Source organism: Prosopis cineraria, unplaced genomic scaffold, assembly GCF_029017545.1.
Source record: "Prosopis cineraria cultivar Desert tree isolate PC_DT_omini unplaced genomic scaffold, ASM2901754v1 PC12, whole genome shotgun sequence".
Lineage (NCBI taxonomy): Eukaryota > Viridiplantae > Streptophyta > Magnoliopsida > Fabales > Fabaceae > Prosopis > Prosopis cineraria.
In genome coordinates, this window is record NW_026555343.1 from 3,017,277 (window position 1) to 3,031,685 (window position 14,409).

General features: G+C 34.7%; 2 protein-coding genes across 6 annotated transcripts; both read left to right on the forward strand.

Annotated features, from left to right (window-relative positions):
- The first annotated feature begins 4,921 nt into the window (after nucleotides 1-4,921).
- LOC129288443 (probable protein S-acyltransferase 16) lies at nucleotides 4,922-9,282 on the forward strand. Of its 5 annotated transcripts, none has more exons than XM_054925013.1 (7): nucleotides 4,922-5,344; nucleotides 7,078-7,173; nucleotides 7,251-7,352; nucleotides 7,525-7,602; nucleotides 7,684-7,782; nucleotides 7,874-7,969; nucleotides 9,041-9,282. In XM_054925013.1, the coding sequence occupies exons 1-7, from the start codon at nucleotides 5,060-5,062 to the stop codon at nucleotides 9,044-9,046; spliced, it is 762 nt and encodes a 253-aa protein (XP_054780988.1). In that variant the 5' UTR covers nucleotides 4,922-5,059; the 3' UTR covers nucleotides 9,047-9,282. The 5 variants fall into 5 exon arrangements, with proteins under 5 accessions (XP_054780988.1, XP_054780986.1, XP_054780987.1 ...); XM_054925009.1 differs by having other exon boundaries at nucleotides 4,926-5,344; nucleotides 8,646-9,282; XM_054925010.1 differs by having other exon boundaries at nucleotides 4,927-5,344; nucleotides 7,081-7,173; nucleotides 8,646-9,282.
- Nucleotides 9,283-9,570: 288 nt separating this feature from the next.
- LOC129288442 (protein FAR-RED ELONGATED HYPOCOTYL 1-like) lies at nucleotides 9,571-14,012 on the forward strand. Its single transcript, XM_054925007.1, has 4 exons — nucleotides 9,571-9,971; nucleotides 11,154-11,195; nucleotides 12,264-12,895; nucleotides 13,782-14,012. The coding sequence occupies exons 1-4, from the start codon at nucleotides 9,841-9,843 to the stop codon at nucleotides 13,853-13,855; spliced, it is 879 nt and encodes a 292-aa protein (XP_054780982.1). The 5' UTR covers nucleotides 9,571-9,840; the 3' UTR covers nucleotides 13,856-14,012.
- The last annotated feature ends 397 nt before the right edge of the window (nucleotides 14,013-14,409 follow it).

Here is a 14,409-nt window from a genome sequence, read left to right on the forward strand (position 1 = left end):
AAACTATTGTTTGTGGCCCCCAAATTAATTATTTTTATGTTTCCCTTTCTCTCCCTTCCCCTTGTCTCTGCAAATCCCATATGCTCTTCTTCATCTTCTCATCGGCTCTCTCTATAACTCACGATGGCCTCCCTCTCTTCGACGCCGACATCGATACCAATGCCACCCAACACATCCCTTCTCTTTGCAGGTCCACTAGCACCACTTGCTCTGACCCATTCCTCAAGTACCGTCACCTTCCCACTCTTTGGCTTCATCATCAGCCCCAGCAAATCCTTCGCCATTCCTTCTTCTTCCTTTACCACTTGCTTGAAGGACAAAGACACGAGTTGCATGCATTATATATGTAATATCTATGTGTGTGTGAGATGACGTCGGAGAAGCTAAGTGACCAAGATAGAGGAGAGAGAGAGAGAACGTGGGCAAAGAAAGAGAGAACATGAAAAACACGAAAAAGTTAAGAAGCTTCGGCTCTCTGGTGAGTGTAGTGAACTCCAGGTCCACTCTCTAAAAATACCCTCATAATCCAGCTTCAAGGATAGCAACCTAAACGACACCCTCCGTTTGTGCTTCCCTCTCTCTCCTCCCTGCTTTCTCTCTCTATCTCCCTCTGAACATGATGATGTTGTTGCTTCCACTTCAGTTGCTTCCTCATATCATAAGCATCCTCCTCATCAGCATAATACTTAGCATCCACGTTCAATAAACTCGAGTCAAGCATCTTTGATTCTTCCTAAATCAACCCAGGCTCCTAAGCACACATAATCTGTTTGTACCAGCTTTCTTCTTCCATCCCACGTGAAGGGCCTTGTATGCTTGACATTCAAACCCTGCATGCATGCGCTATTGTTCTCCCCTTCAAGGTGCTCTGTTCTCCCCTGTTTCTTTTCTTAGAAACAGAGACAAGCCGTTGGAGATCCTTGTTGGAGGAGAGAGAAGAGACAGAGGCAGAGACAGGACTGAGAAGGACATGGGATGAAGTTTGCTTGGGATTATGGTTGTCATGCCGATAGGTTATTGTTGAAACAAATTCAATGGAAGCTTTAAAACTAATAAAAGCTGCATAAATTAAAACCTGCGTGACTGCGAGCTTTGTCGTTGCAATGGTAATGAATATGTTGAAGATGAACATGAGGGTGGAGGAAGGTAGAAAGCCACCATACTTCGATGTGATAGGCCCTTCACTATAGTGCTATTTGTGAAACTCAAAGAAATTTGAAGCTATTGAAGGATTTTTGGTAACGAGGGGACAGGGGGAGAAAGAGAAACAAAGTGGAGAAGAGAGAGAGAAGTATTTTTTACATTATAAAAAATTTGGCGAGACTCACTGCATAATATTTTATAATAAAAAATATTAAAAAATTTAAGTGCCATACTCATTAAAAAAGGTAGCACAATAGAGTACAAAAATTTTAAAATTAAAAAATATAAATAATTTTAAATTTAGAGTTATTTGTGTAAACTTGAAATATTTTTAACTTTTAACTTAAAAATTTAATGACAAGGGCAAAAATAATATATTTTAATTACTTTAAGAATAAAATTACTCTAACTAATAGTTTAAGATATTAGGTGCTATTTTACAAATATTTTAAAGACAAAAACACACATTAATCCTTAAAAAACATCATTATTCATTCTCAAATGAGCTCTATGACTTGCAAAATGTGACCACAATCAACCTTTTAAAATGGCAAATAAAATAAACAATTAAACAATCATTGAATATAACATGAGAGATTGGATCCTAATTCACAACACATGACAAACTAAAATGTAAATAATCATTGAAAGATACACTTATATTTAGTGTCTTTTAAAAAAAACTTATATTTAATGTTTGATAGTATTTCAAATATAATTATTTTTAATAAAAGAATACTTATGCATAAGTTAAAAAATAAAACAATTATACTCCTCATTAAAGGGTATATATAACATGAGATGAGAATCTAATTAACCTCTCACTATTTTTCATGAGAACAATATTCAACTTTCCTAAAACTCAATTCATGAACTGATGACTAGTTATAGCTTTTTACGCTAAAGTAATATTTAGATTGATAGATTTAAATTTAAATTTTATATTTAAAATTTTATATTTAAAATTCATGTATTTAAGATCTTTTGTTTGAATAGTGTAAAAAAGTTTAAAAGTAAAAAAAATGAGCTATGATTCAAAGCAAAAATTAAAATATTAAGAGTGATGAATTTACCTCTATTTTTTAACTGATGAAAGACAAAAATAAAAAATAAGAGAAATAGTAAAACTAATAGAAGCATTGATGGTAAAATGTGAAGAAAACGGGATAGTTGGTGTACGTGAAATTTTAAACAATTAGGACTCCAAAAAAGTTATAATAAATATACATCAAATTTAAATCTTCATACATCCAAACCTAACATAATCTAATTAAATACACCTAAACCAACAGTACTAATTTAATCCTAATACTTCCAACAATGAGCAAAGAACCAGATTATTCAGAGGTCAAAAAAAATGCTAACTCATTTAAATTCTTTGAAGAGCTAAATAAATTAAATCATTATTCTTACCACCTGCTTTGAACACTTTAGACAAGTTACTTTTCTCATTATGTGTTATTAGTTGTTTCACATCTGAAGATTCTTTGGTTTTTTTAGACTCTTATTTGCACTGTATGCTTCTTCTGTTTTTTTTTTTTTTTTTTTTGTAGTGTCATATGCTTCTTTTGTTTGCTTCTTTTTTTTTTTTTCGGAAAATTAGATAAATCAGATGTAAAGTATTGTCGTAGCTAAATTAAAGTATATCTACTAACTTTTTTTGAAATTCGTACACAGAATAGATTGTGTTCACATATTTATATTGAACATCTCTATGTTAATAAAATTAAGAAATTTATGTTTTTATATCCTATGTTCATCAGGGCATAAAATTATGAAATGAGTGAGATTCATACTAGAAGAATGAAGCTAAAACAACAGTTCTTCGTTAAAATATTTTGGATTAAAATATACAATTTGATAATTCTATGTAACTAAAACAAACAGCGTTTCACCATCTAGAGTTTGTTATGATTTGGTAAAGTACAATTGTCTCCTCAGGTGAATTGTCAGCTCCAGCGTTAATAACCAAGAAAGCAATTGCTTGTTTATTAGGGAATCTTAGTATTAATAAAGCTGTGGCCAGAAATTTAATTTTTTATTCGAACTTAAGAACAAAATTGATCTTTCCTAATACCTTTTAATATTCATTAATGCCGGTATTTAATGAATTTGAATTTTATATTTAAAATTCACATATTTAACTAATCTGAATTTTATATTTAAGGTTCGTGTATTTAAAATTCTTAATTTAAATAGTGTAAAAAAGTTTAAAAAGAGAAAAGAGACTACTTGAGATTTAAGACAAAAATTAAGAATAATGAACGTATATCTATTCTTTAATCCATGAAGGATGGGACTCAGAAAAGATTGAAGTGACTACAATTTTAAATAATTAGAAAATAAAAAATAATTTAAAATTTAAAATTATAAAAGGATAAAAGGATAAAAATACTTAAAAAGTGACAAGTTAGGGGCATCCAATATCTTAAAGGGATAAAAAGTGATCAAACAGTTAACTTTGATCTAACGCTATTAACTTTGACTGTTAGATGTTGACTGTACATGCCATATGTCAATCTTTGCTAATGTGAAGTAATAAAGGAGAAAAAAATATCCACAAAGTTGTCACACAGAAGCAAAAATACTCATAATGTTATCAAAATTAGTGCAAAAGTGACTAATCCATCAAGTTCTTTAAATATTGATCATTTTGTTGACACCTAAGAAAAAGTTAACTATTTTTTACTGATATAGATAAAAAATATTTCTAGATAAATTTTTATGAATGTTGATCAATTATCGTATGTGTTTAGGCTAAAATATGAAACGTCGTTCAAATAGATCACAAAACTATGTGGGCTGAATAACTAAAGAGTCAAGCCCAATCTGAACAAAGGGGCCGACCCTGAAACTCAATAAAGGGCAAAGGTCACGAAAAAATAACCATGTCGAAATTCCGTCAATTACAAACATTAGATCGTTGGCACATAAAGACATGATCCTGAGTAATTCTGAAATCTACAGACATTGTGCCTAAGTATCTTAGTGAGACGGTCAGATTATCAAAAATAGAGAATACGAAATAAAGACTATACTATGAGTTTCGCTAGATTCCTGATTTTTTAACAAAACATTCGACTCAGCATTTCTAACATGCTTGATATTTGTTGTTTACCACAAACCATATAAATACCTATAATGTTACTTTACAAGGTACAATGGTAATCAATCCATCAAAATCCATGTCACATGATTTTTTTTATTACCATGTATCTCATCCCCTTCCTCTATCCCTCTGCACTCATTTTTCTTATTTCTAAAACCTGAGATTCAACATAGTGAGATATGTTGTATAAAATCAAAGGATCGAGATTGAACACACCTTTGCACCCGCTCAGAGTTAATGGCGTTAGATTAAAATTAATAGTTTGGTCACTTTTACACCCACTTATGGAACATTATAAGTATTTATGTCTTTTTTCTCACTTTAGGATATTAGGTGCTATTAACTAACCACTATATGAGTATTTTTGTCCTTTTATCTATTATAAAAATTATAAATATTTTAAATTTAAATTTATAAATTTTTAGGTGTGCCAAAAGTGAGTTCGACTTAAATTTAAATTTCCATTAATCAAAATGCAAGATAATATTTTTCCTTTGGTCCTCACAAATACACTTTTACATAATTACTTTAAAATTTAAAAAAATTCCAATATTATTTTTACTTTATTTCTATCAATAACCACACACACACACATATTGGTCTGTAAATAGCAACACAGAAAGGAATATACCCAAAATAGCGAGTGGGCTTTAGTAAGACTAAAGACAACGGCACCGTCTCAAACCTACCTCAATATATTTCTTGCACGGTCATCGTTCCCGGGACGGGGTTCTCGTGTATTCTTGGATTATACAATTGGAGACGCCGTCGTTTTGGCGCCGGTGCCTCCTCCCCGCTTGATCCACCATGGCTGAGAAAATGAAGCGGCGCTGCCGCTTTTCCCTCCCCGTGAGCGTCGTTCTTTTGACTATCGCCTACATTTACCTTTCCACAATCTTCGTTTTCATTGACATGTGGTTCGGCCTCTCTTCTTCGCCGGGAATAATGAACGCCATCGTCTTCACGGCGTTAGCTATCATGTGCGTCTTTAATTATGCTACCTCTATATTAACAGATCCAGGTCGAGTCCCCTCCACATACATGCCCGATATTGAAGACGTTGAAACCCCTATTCACGAGATCAAGCGGAAGGTACAGAGTATGTGTTGTTTTAAATATCATTTCTTCGGAATAAGACGCTATATCTTTCTGGGGTGGTTTATTTTTTCCTCGTTCGGAAACGAATTTGCTTCTTTAAGAAGAACCACCCAGGTCTGGTCTTGGCATCCTGTTAATGCCTATAGCATTTTATTTTAGTTTTATTTTTTTTAATTTTTTATTTGTTTGGCTGACTTTCCTGATAGTTTATGTTTCTTCGAGTTCTGCTTCTTGGATGCTGGAAGTCTCCTTGACGAAGAACATTAGTTGGATTTCATGTTTTTTTGTCAATCTTTATGTCATAATGAAGAACATTAGTTGCATTTCATTACTTCTGATTTCCTAATTTCTTATCTTATTTGAACTTTAACAATGGGCCTCATATCACATCTAATAACTGGATGAATAGATCAGAAATGTTTAGCTGCTAAGTGCTTTGGCTAAAGAATTTACCTTTGGCATGCTAGCCAACCACTGTTCGGAAAGAGGTACTTCCACAATCGCTGCATTTAGGATAATGGGTAAATCAAGATTGTTTTTGGTTTAATCCTCTAGTCTAAGAACTAAGATGGGCCAACAATCGTGATCATGTTTCTATACAAGTAAATAAATAAATAAATAAATAAATAATCATGATCATGTATTAATTGATGTCACTTTCCCCTTGTAGAACTATAATGAACAGCCATTTTGTTGGCCTGAATAATTGATCTTCTGAAACAAGGACTTTTATGTTGGAGGTGGAACTATTTCAGTATCATTGGCTTGGCTAGGGCATAATAATTAATCTTCTGAATAAATAATGAGCTTTAAGGTGGGTCTGTGGAAGTGAAATCATTTCACTATTTTTTGTTTGCTAGGGATCTAACACTGTTGTTAACTATTAACTCAGATTTCCACACAGAGCAAGCGTTTTGTTTTGAAAATAAGTGAATAAATCATGGTAACGCCTCAAGATAAGGATTCCTGATGAACGTTGATTTGACAATATCATTAGGAAATGTGCATGCTTTGATGGAACTTGCTGTACCGAACCTTTTAGGTCTTACTTAACTGGTTGTTATGATTGAAGTTCAGCTGTTTTAGCCCTTTGCTTGAAAATGAACACTGAGTATATTAGCATTAAACAATTAGTTGTCAACTAACCAAAAAGAATAGAATGGATAGATTTTGTGTATCTATCAATCTACATGCATTATTATTTTGATTCTCCTGCCTCAGTTTAAACCTTCCAGGGCCATTGGTCTCCAGCCCATGTTATTTAGGGGATACTTCTTAAGTTTGCATTAATGATTTACCCTGTACGTGCATCTTGCTATCTTGCCATCTTGCCATCTTGATCCCGTTTCCTCTCCCATCACTAGTCAAAGGAGGGAAAAAGGTTCTATTAGAGCCATGAAGTTTGTGGCTTTGTTAGTATTAAATACTGATTAAATCCTTTTAAAATGTTTTGAGGCTGGCACGGTTGTCAATAGTGCACTATAATGCCAATCACATAGATGTACAGCACCTGTGGCATTGCGCTTTTTGAATACCTATGAACTGCACGAGACATGTGGATCTCCTTCAGTCAAGTGCTGTAGTGAAAATAATCCAATTAACTAGGGATGACTGAAACTTTTTCCCTGAGCCTTCAATTAAGTGCTATAAGCTGGTGGTTGTATGATCATTTTTAGCAGTACGGAATATGAATTTTACCATTTTTGTAATGTTTCTTTGAATTACAGCAGGGTGGGGATTTGAGGTATTGCCAAAAGTGTTCTCATTATAAGCCTCCTCGTGCTCATCATTGCCGTGTCTGCAAACGATGTGTTCTGCGCATGGTATGCATGATCTATCACAGTCAAATTTATCTTAGATTTTCTAAACAATGACAAAAGTTTTGGCATCTGATTGTTAGGATCACCATTGCATTTGGATAAACAACTGTGTAGGCCATGCGAACTATAAGGTCTTCTTCATATTTGTCATGTATGCTGTTATTACATGCGTTTACTCCTTGGTAAGTTTGATTTGTTGTCAGCTTTTTTGATATCATTGTGATCATGGGTGGGGTTAAGTTCTATTTGCATTAATCTGGGGATTCCATGCTGTTCTCTTTTGTCTTCTGCTATAATAATTTTCCATGCGCTGTTTCTGCCTATATTGACCATCCTTCTTACTTGATGTTTTAGGTCTTGCTTGTGGGTAGTCTAGCTAATGATAGTTTAAAGGAGGAAGAGCAAAACGGTGGCTCTTACAGAACTTTTTATGTAATTTCCTATAAAAATAAGATGGTTAAATTTTGTTTTGGTTGTCTAGCATCTTTGCTGATGAAATCTGATTTCCTACAGGTTGTTTCTGGGATGCTGCTGGTCCCCTTATCTGTAACCTTATCTGTGCTTTTAGGATGGCATATCTATCTTGTCCTGCATAACAAGACTACCATAGAGGTTATTAGAGAATTCTAATTTTAGTTCAAAGCTTTAATTTTACTGACGCAGCAAATAGAGATTTTCTCATGTTTGGCACTTTTGTTGACAGTATCATGATGGAATTAGAGCTTTGTGGCTTGCAGAGAAGGGGGGGAACATTTATAAACATCCATATGACCTTGGTCCATATGAGAATCTGACAACTGTAAGAACTGAATACTATGCTCCTGTTCCTTCTGTTTAGCTATAAATCCCATAGTAATTCTGCCGAGTGTGGTGACTTCTTTCTGTTGGCATAAACCGATTTGATATGAAATTTACATTTATGTGTTCCTCGGAAATTCTAAGCATGCATTAAATGTGATGACTTATATGGTTACCAAGGAAGCTGTTCCTGTTCATTTTGTTTTTGTAGATGTGATAGCATCAACATGCAGATTACGTTAAATTATGGCCCCATTGGATCATCAATTGTGCTTTATTAGCATCACTGTTCCTCTTTCATCGTTGTATAAATATCACGTTGAAGTATCAAGCACCCTGTATGCTTCGAGCTAATGCATGTCAGCCCAGTGTCACTTGTTCAGGACTTAAAAGTGAAATTATTTGGTCCTCGGTTAATTATTTAGGTTTTAATCAGGATATCTGTTAATATGAACGTGTGGATTTTAATGATATTGTACTTAATGGTTTGCCTTTGAGTTGTAACTGATGCAAGGGAACTGATATTAACATGTTGATGAATTATCCATGTTGTCTTGTGGGTATCTATCTGTACAAGGCTCTGCAGTGTCCCTCTTTCTTTGTTAGTTCAGACTAACTTGACAATGTATGTGCATACCTGGGTATGAATTTGAGTTTCTTGGTTAATTTTGTTGCAGGTTCTGGGGCCAAATATCCTCAGCTGGGTATGGCCCACAGCAAACCATATAGGTTCTGGACTTAGATTCCAGACTGCTTATGATATCTCACCAGGTGCATCAATGTCGAAATGAGTCATGGTGTTGCCTGGTTGTGGTCATTTGTAGTGCATAAACATCTAACCCTAGTTGTGAAGATCGGTCAAGTGATGACAAAACCAAGAGGTTGAGTAGTCTGCTATCACTAATCCAACAGAGAGAAGTTTTTTCCTATGTCAGTCACACCATAGTTGAAGTTTTGATGTTTTAGAGCTGTTTGGTGCATCTGTTCGTGGCCATGGAATGAATATGCATGCCTGTGGGTATTTTGATTGTCATTTCTTTCTTCCCTTGTTTCTTCTCCCTCCTCTTGGTAGGCATAACATAGGATTTTGGAAGATGTGGAGCTACAGCCATAGCGTTCTGGAGGTTGGCACTGTACAATGACAAATTCTGGAAACCAGGCTCTCCGAGACATGCCATGCAAGGATGAAGACTGGCCTTTGTGAAAAGTTGTGTGTATTCTAGAATTTGTAATTTTTCTGTATACTGAAAGAATAATCATATATTTGTATCATATATTTTCCCATCTGAAGCTGAAGTGCATTTTGCTTCTTAAGAGTTTTAGTATTAATGAGATCTTTTCGGTATCACCATAGAACACTCGCATGTAGATAGCATATAGTCGACAAAATGAGTACAAGAGATCCATATGCATGCTTACTGTGCCTTTTTCTTGAAGTATTCTTTATATTTCACCCAACATTAATTATCATTATGTTATGAAACGCATAAGGATATAAAAAATGGGTAAAACATGGTAGTCGGTAGTCCAGGACGAAATAAAATTTAATTTCTTGTTGAGTGAGGGGTTTGTTTTTAATGCTTGGTTGTATTAAGATATATGTAATAAAGCTTAATTGATAAACTGTGGAAAGCTGAAAGTGCTATCATATGAACCGGGGATTAATGATGCAGCTTTTATTGGATTAGGAGATAATGATGGCTTTCTGGTCATACAATTGAGTGTTGAGAATTTGAACCCAACGAAACGGAGTGTCGTTGAGCGTTCGTTCGCCATTCCACTTCCAGTATCCCACTCGACCGCCGTCCAATGGGAGACACTGGAACCTGTCCATCGTTTTCTGCACGCGCTACGCACACTGAGAACAGTTAGATGCATATGCTTTATTCTCTTTACCATTTTTCAATCCTTCTCTCTCTCTCTCTCTCTCTCTCTCAAGCTTTTCTTCGATCTTTCTCCATGGAGATGGAAGCGGAGGACGACGACCAATCTCAGCCAAACAGGTTTGATTACTGTACAAATTTGAAACTTTTTAACTCTTTTGTGGCTTTTTGGTGACTGGTTTTTTAACAATTTTTGGCACGAAGATCCGTATGTCAGCAGTGATTTTTTTTTTTTTTTTTTCCAAATTCAGCTAATCCTCATGGTTCAGTATACTTCGTTGTCTGGATTTGATCGCTTTGCCATTTCATTTCAGTAAGACATCAAAGTTGTATCAATTATTAATTGATTTAGTAAAACAGCAAAGCTATTTAGTGGTTTCAATTGTAGCAGTGTTATTCATGAAGTTTACTCATTTGAGCAATTCGGTTTAAATCTCTGCAATCTCTTGCTTCCAGTTATTTGAAAAAGGAAAGAAGTGGTTCATGACCACTCTAAAATTTAGCTAGTGATCTTTTGTGCTTACTATCTTCAATTTCTTAAATATAAAAATTTGAGAAATGATATTGATTTAAGTAGCTCTGGAAGGACCAAATCACTCTCATAGATAAACTTGAGGGGCGACGTTGTTTCAATTGAACTTAAAGGGACTAAAGTGATTTCCTAAGTAAATTAGAAACAGTAAACGTATTAATTAAGCTTAGAGATATTTACAGTTGTGTGTTCATATTCAAATTAGTTTAGTATTGTTTCAGCTTTTGGATTTGGAAATGGAGATGAATAGACTTCTCTGTGGCACATGATTTACATTGGACTTAAGTAATCTGGCGACAATAACTGCAGCAGATTTTGTTTGTATCTTATGATCTATTAACTTTTAGTGTTCAACCATTAATAAAGAAAATTTTAGTGGAAACAAATTTCCTTTTTCTCTTTTAGGTTTGTTGTCATAAAAAATTAGGTCCACGAAGGGTTTGTTCCAAGTCTGAATGTTCTTCCTAGCATGTTGTTAGAATTAATCAGCTATTCTGATATGTCCTATTTCTTTTCTATGGTAAATTCATTCCTAGGCATAATCATAGAAGCTTGTAATTATAGTTTAATACTTCACTTGGAGGATTGGAACCATAAAGACAGTTTTTGGAACAAACAGTAATCTTGTTGGTTGCTTTTACATTCTACTTGTAGACTTAATAGGCACTATTTTCCTTTTCAGATATATTAGTTACAATTGAATTAAACTGGGTTTTATATCCTATATATGTTCTGCAGAGAGTACTAATACTTTGGATACACCTGAACAGGCTACGACAGAAGGCATATGGAGAAAATCCTCGTTCTGCCAGGTGAAACTTCAAATATATTTGACCATTATATATGTAGCAGTGTTTTGAGTTCCATATCATGTTGTGCCGCATGTCTTTGTCTGGGTTGGTAATTCTTTTTTTTTTTTTTTGAACAAAGAGTACATAATCCAAGAAAGGATACAAAAGAAATTAGGTTACACCAATAGATCTAACCTTCTCATCATTCCCCACCTCTTGACAATACGGTGGTGGTTGATTAAAAGCACAAAAGCTTCCTACCACATCTAAAGCGTTTTGGGCTAAAAAGTGCGCACGATAATTTGCCTCTCTGTACATGAACTTCAGCGATATAAATCTAAACTGATACAGGCAATTCCTAGGTTGTTCAATCACATCCCTAAAAGGGTGATAGGTGACATCAGATTTGGTTAGAAGTTAACAGCTTTAGCACAATCAGTAAAAACATGGACCTTCTGAAGAATGAGTTGGCAACACATGGTAAAACCTTGAACAATACCAATAATTTTTGTAATAGCTGGTGGGTAATGACCAACATTACAAGAAAAACCAACCACCCATTTAGCACTCCCATTTTGACACCCCACGTTTGGAGATACCATCCTTAAAGGATCCATCAATATGTAGGTGCAGATCATTACCTTGCAGTCGAACCCAGTGACTGTGGGATCTCCTCGCCTGGATTGACAACGTATTTGACGCAGTGATAAGGTTCAAATCAGATTTGGCTTTGTGGAAGATAGCCTCTTTGGAGCACCCTCCTTCAGCCTCCTCTCCATCAAATAAGTATCTGCATCTAGTACACCAGATGTCCCAGCACATTTATCCAAATAACACGTTCCATGGTAGCTGCAAGGATCATGTTTCATGTCTTACAGCTTCATGTTATAGAAGTTGAAGGGTCCTACAAGGATCAACCCAAGCAAAAAAGTTATTTAGTATGACACATCTTCATGTTCATGTTTCATGTCTTACAGCTAGCTTTTACTTTTCTGTGGAGGTCCTTTATGTATATTTCTGTGAAATGTGAAATTCTTCTTTAAAAATTGGTTCCTTTCGCTTCTGATATTTGTCATGCATGGTCTTCAGGTGCCATCTGGATGGAGTTCACAAAACCAACATTACTGAAGGGAATAAGAAAAGAAAATTACAGACTGATCAACTGGATTTGCCTAGATCAAAGCACAAATGTTGGGTTGGGAGATTCTCCTCTGAACATGGTTCAATGTCCGATGACAATCTAGAGCTAGGGAGCACGCATATGCCCATGTTCATGAGTGAAACGTATGCGTCAGCTCTTGATATTTCAGAAACCAAATCTTCCAAAGGCAGCAATAATTTCAGTGAAGATTCAGACGCTGCCATGTCTGTAAATGATGAACCAAAACATCAGATGGATTGTCCTAAACCATACCTGTACGGAAGGCCTTCCTATTCTTTTATTAATTGGGATGGCTATTATTTCAAGAAAAGTTGTCGTGAAGAGGACACAGTTGTTGAAAGAGAATCATCCTACGATTATGATGATGATATACAAGCTTTGGTGAATCTTGAGGAGCACTCTCTGGGTTTAGGAATTTGTAGAGATCATGATTACTCAGACTATGTGAAAAAAGGCAACGAGCATTCCAGAGAAAAAGAATTTGAAGATGTTTTTGCTGCTCATGGGGCAAATCCTAGCATTTATATCCTATCATCTGGAAAATGGGATGTGAACCAAGGTATGTTTTCCTCTCCGATGTGTTTAGTACTCCTTCAGGTCCTAAATATAGGAACTAATTGAGAAACTTGCTTTAATTCTGAATGTAAGATTCCAACCTAGTTTGTCTCCCAGATTTATAGTTTTTTTTTTTGGAGAATCACATTCAAGAACCACTCAAAAAAATTATGCACAAACAAGAACCAATATGGAATGGATTTTTATTAAAAGGAAAACATGACTTATTTTTTCTCGAATGGGACTTGTTATTAGTCTTTATTTGAGAATAATTCATTTGAGTGGTTCTTGAATGTGATTTTCCCCCTTTTTTTCCAAAACTATCCCTATTGATTGCAAAAGTTAAAGGGGTTTTTCCATCAAGGGATAGTTTCCAATATAAATGATTAAAGGGTATTTTAGGAAAACCATCACATATTTTTTATAAAAAACTAACTAAACTAATTTCTTCAATGTTTATAGATTAGTCATCTCTCTCCTACATTTAGGACCAGAAAAGAGTATAAAAGCCTATTTTGTTACCTAACATATTGGTATTTCATTTTTTTCCATCCTCCATAGATCATTTCTTTCAATTTAGTAGATCAATCATTAAAACAGCTTTAATGTTATCCTGACACCTTCCCTTTATCCTGGAACAAAGTGAAACCCATGAGATTAGAGATTTTTGTCATGAGTGAGCAGCATCTGTATAAGGTCCAAGTTAACAGCGCTGGGCAAGCCATAATGTGCGAGAGAACATTGAAAGTGTTTTAATGATTGAGGGACATAATTAAAACAGGGATGATCAGTGAAGGGCATTATCATGCGCCTATATGTCTGGAACCAAAAAGGGGTTTCCTCTAAATTTTTTTGTTAGTACTAATTCCTGGGTTGATATTTGGTTTCAGAGGCTGAATCAAGCACAAGGCCGCCAACAATTGATCAAGAATTTGAGCAGTACTTTTCCATGCTTATGCTTTAGCAGACTAGCATAGATCACTTATCATAAAGGATGTTGATGTATAAAGCCACTGGACGCTTGGTTCAACTAATAAGGGAGTCATATCCTCTTAATTAGAAGTCTCAAGTTTGAGTTTTGGAAATGCAGTAATATTGGTGACAGTGTTTCCATATGAAAAGATCCTAACTCTTTAAAATCTTCTCAACTTGACGTAGAACAGATTCAAGATACAAGTGTACTATGCAAAAAGGAAGTACTTGTATATATATTGCTAACTTTTTTTTCTACATGAATATCAAAATCTTATTTATTCCAAAAAAATCAAGTACAAACACCTATAGGTGAAGGCAGACAAGTACTCAAAAGACCTACATGTCACAACAAATACGAACGTCCCATAATCATCCAACCTCTCATTCCCTATTAGCAGCTTAGACAACCAAGATCATCACTATTTCTGAATTCTCAAACTATTTTGTGTGTATGTAACTATGCATGTATTGATTCCAAGTTGTAAATATTATTTTGATGCTATATATATTTATCTTACTTTTTCTTTCCCTTTTTGCTTCATA

Excerpts from the sequence above, each read along its gene's own strand:
- LOC129288443 (XM_054925009.1), top strand. The coding sequence starts at position 5,060 with ATGGCTGAGAAAATGAAGCGGCGCTGCCGCTTTTCCCTCCCCGTGAGC. Across the intron at positions 7,603-7,683 it reads GCTCTTACAGAACTTTTTAT|GTTGTTTCTGGGATGCTGCT; the intron begins GTAATTTCCTAT and ends GATTTCCTACAG. Across the intron at positions 7,970-8,645 it reads CATATGAGAATCTGACAACT|GTTCTGGGGCCAAATATCCT; the intron begins GTAAGAACTGAA and ends ATTTTGTTGCAG.
- LOC129288442 (XM_054925007.1), top strand. The coding sequence starts at position 9,841 with ATGCATATGCTTTATTCTCTTTACCATTTTTCAATCCTTCTCTCTCTC. Across the intron at positions 9,972-11,153 it reads GACCAATCTCAGCCAAACAG|GCTACGACAGAAGGCATATG; the intron begins GTTTGATTACTG and ends ACACCTGAACAG. Across the intron at positions 12,896-13,781 it reads AAAATGGGATGTGAACCAAG|AGGCTGAATCAAGCACAAGG; the intron begins GTATGTTTTCCT and ends ATTTGGTTTCAG.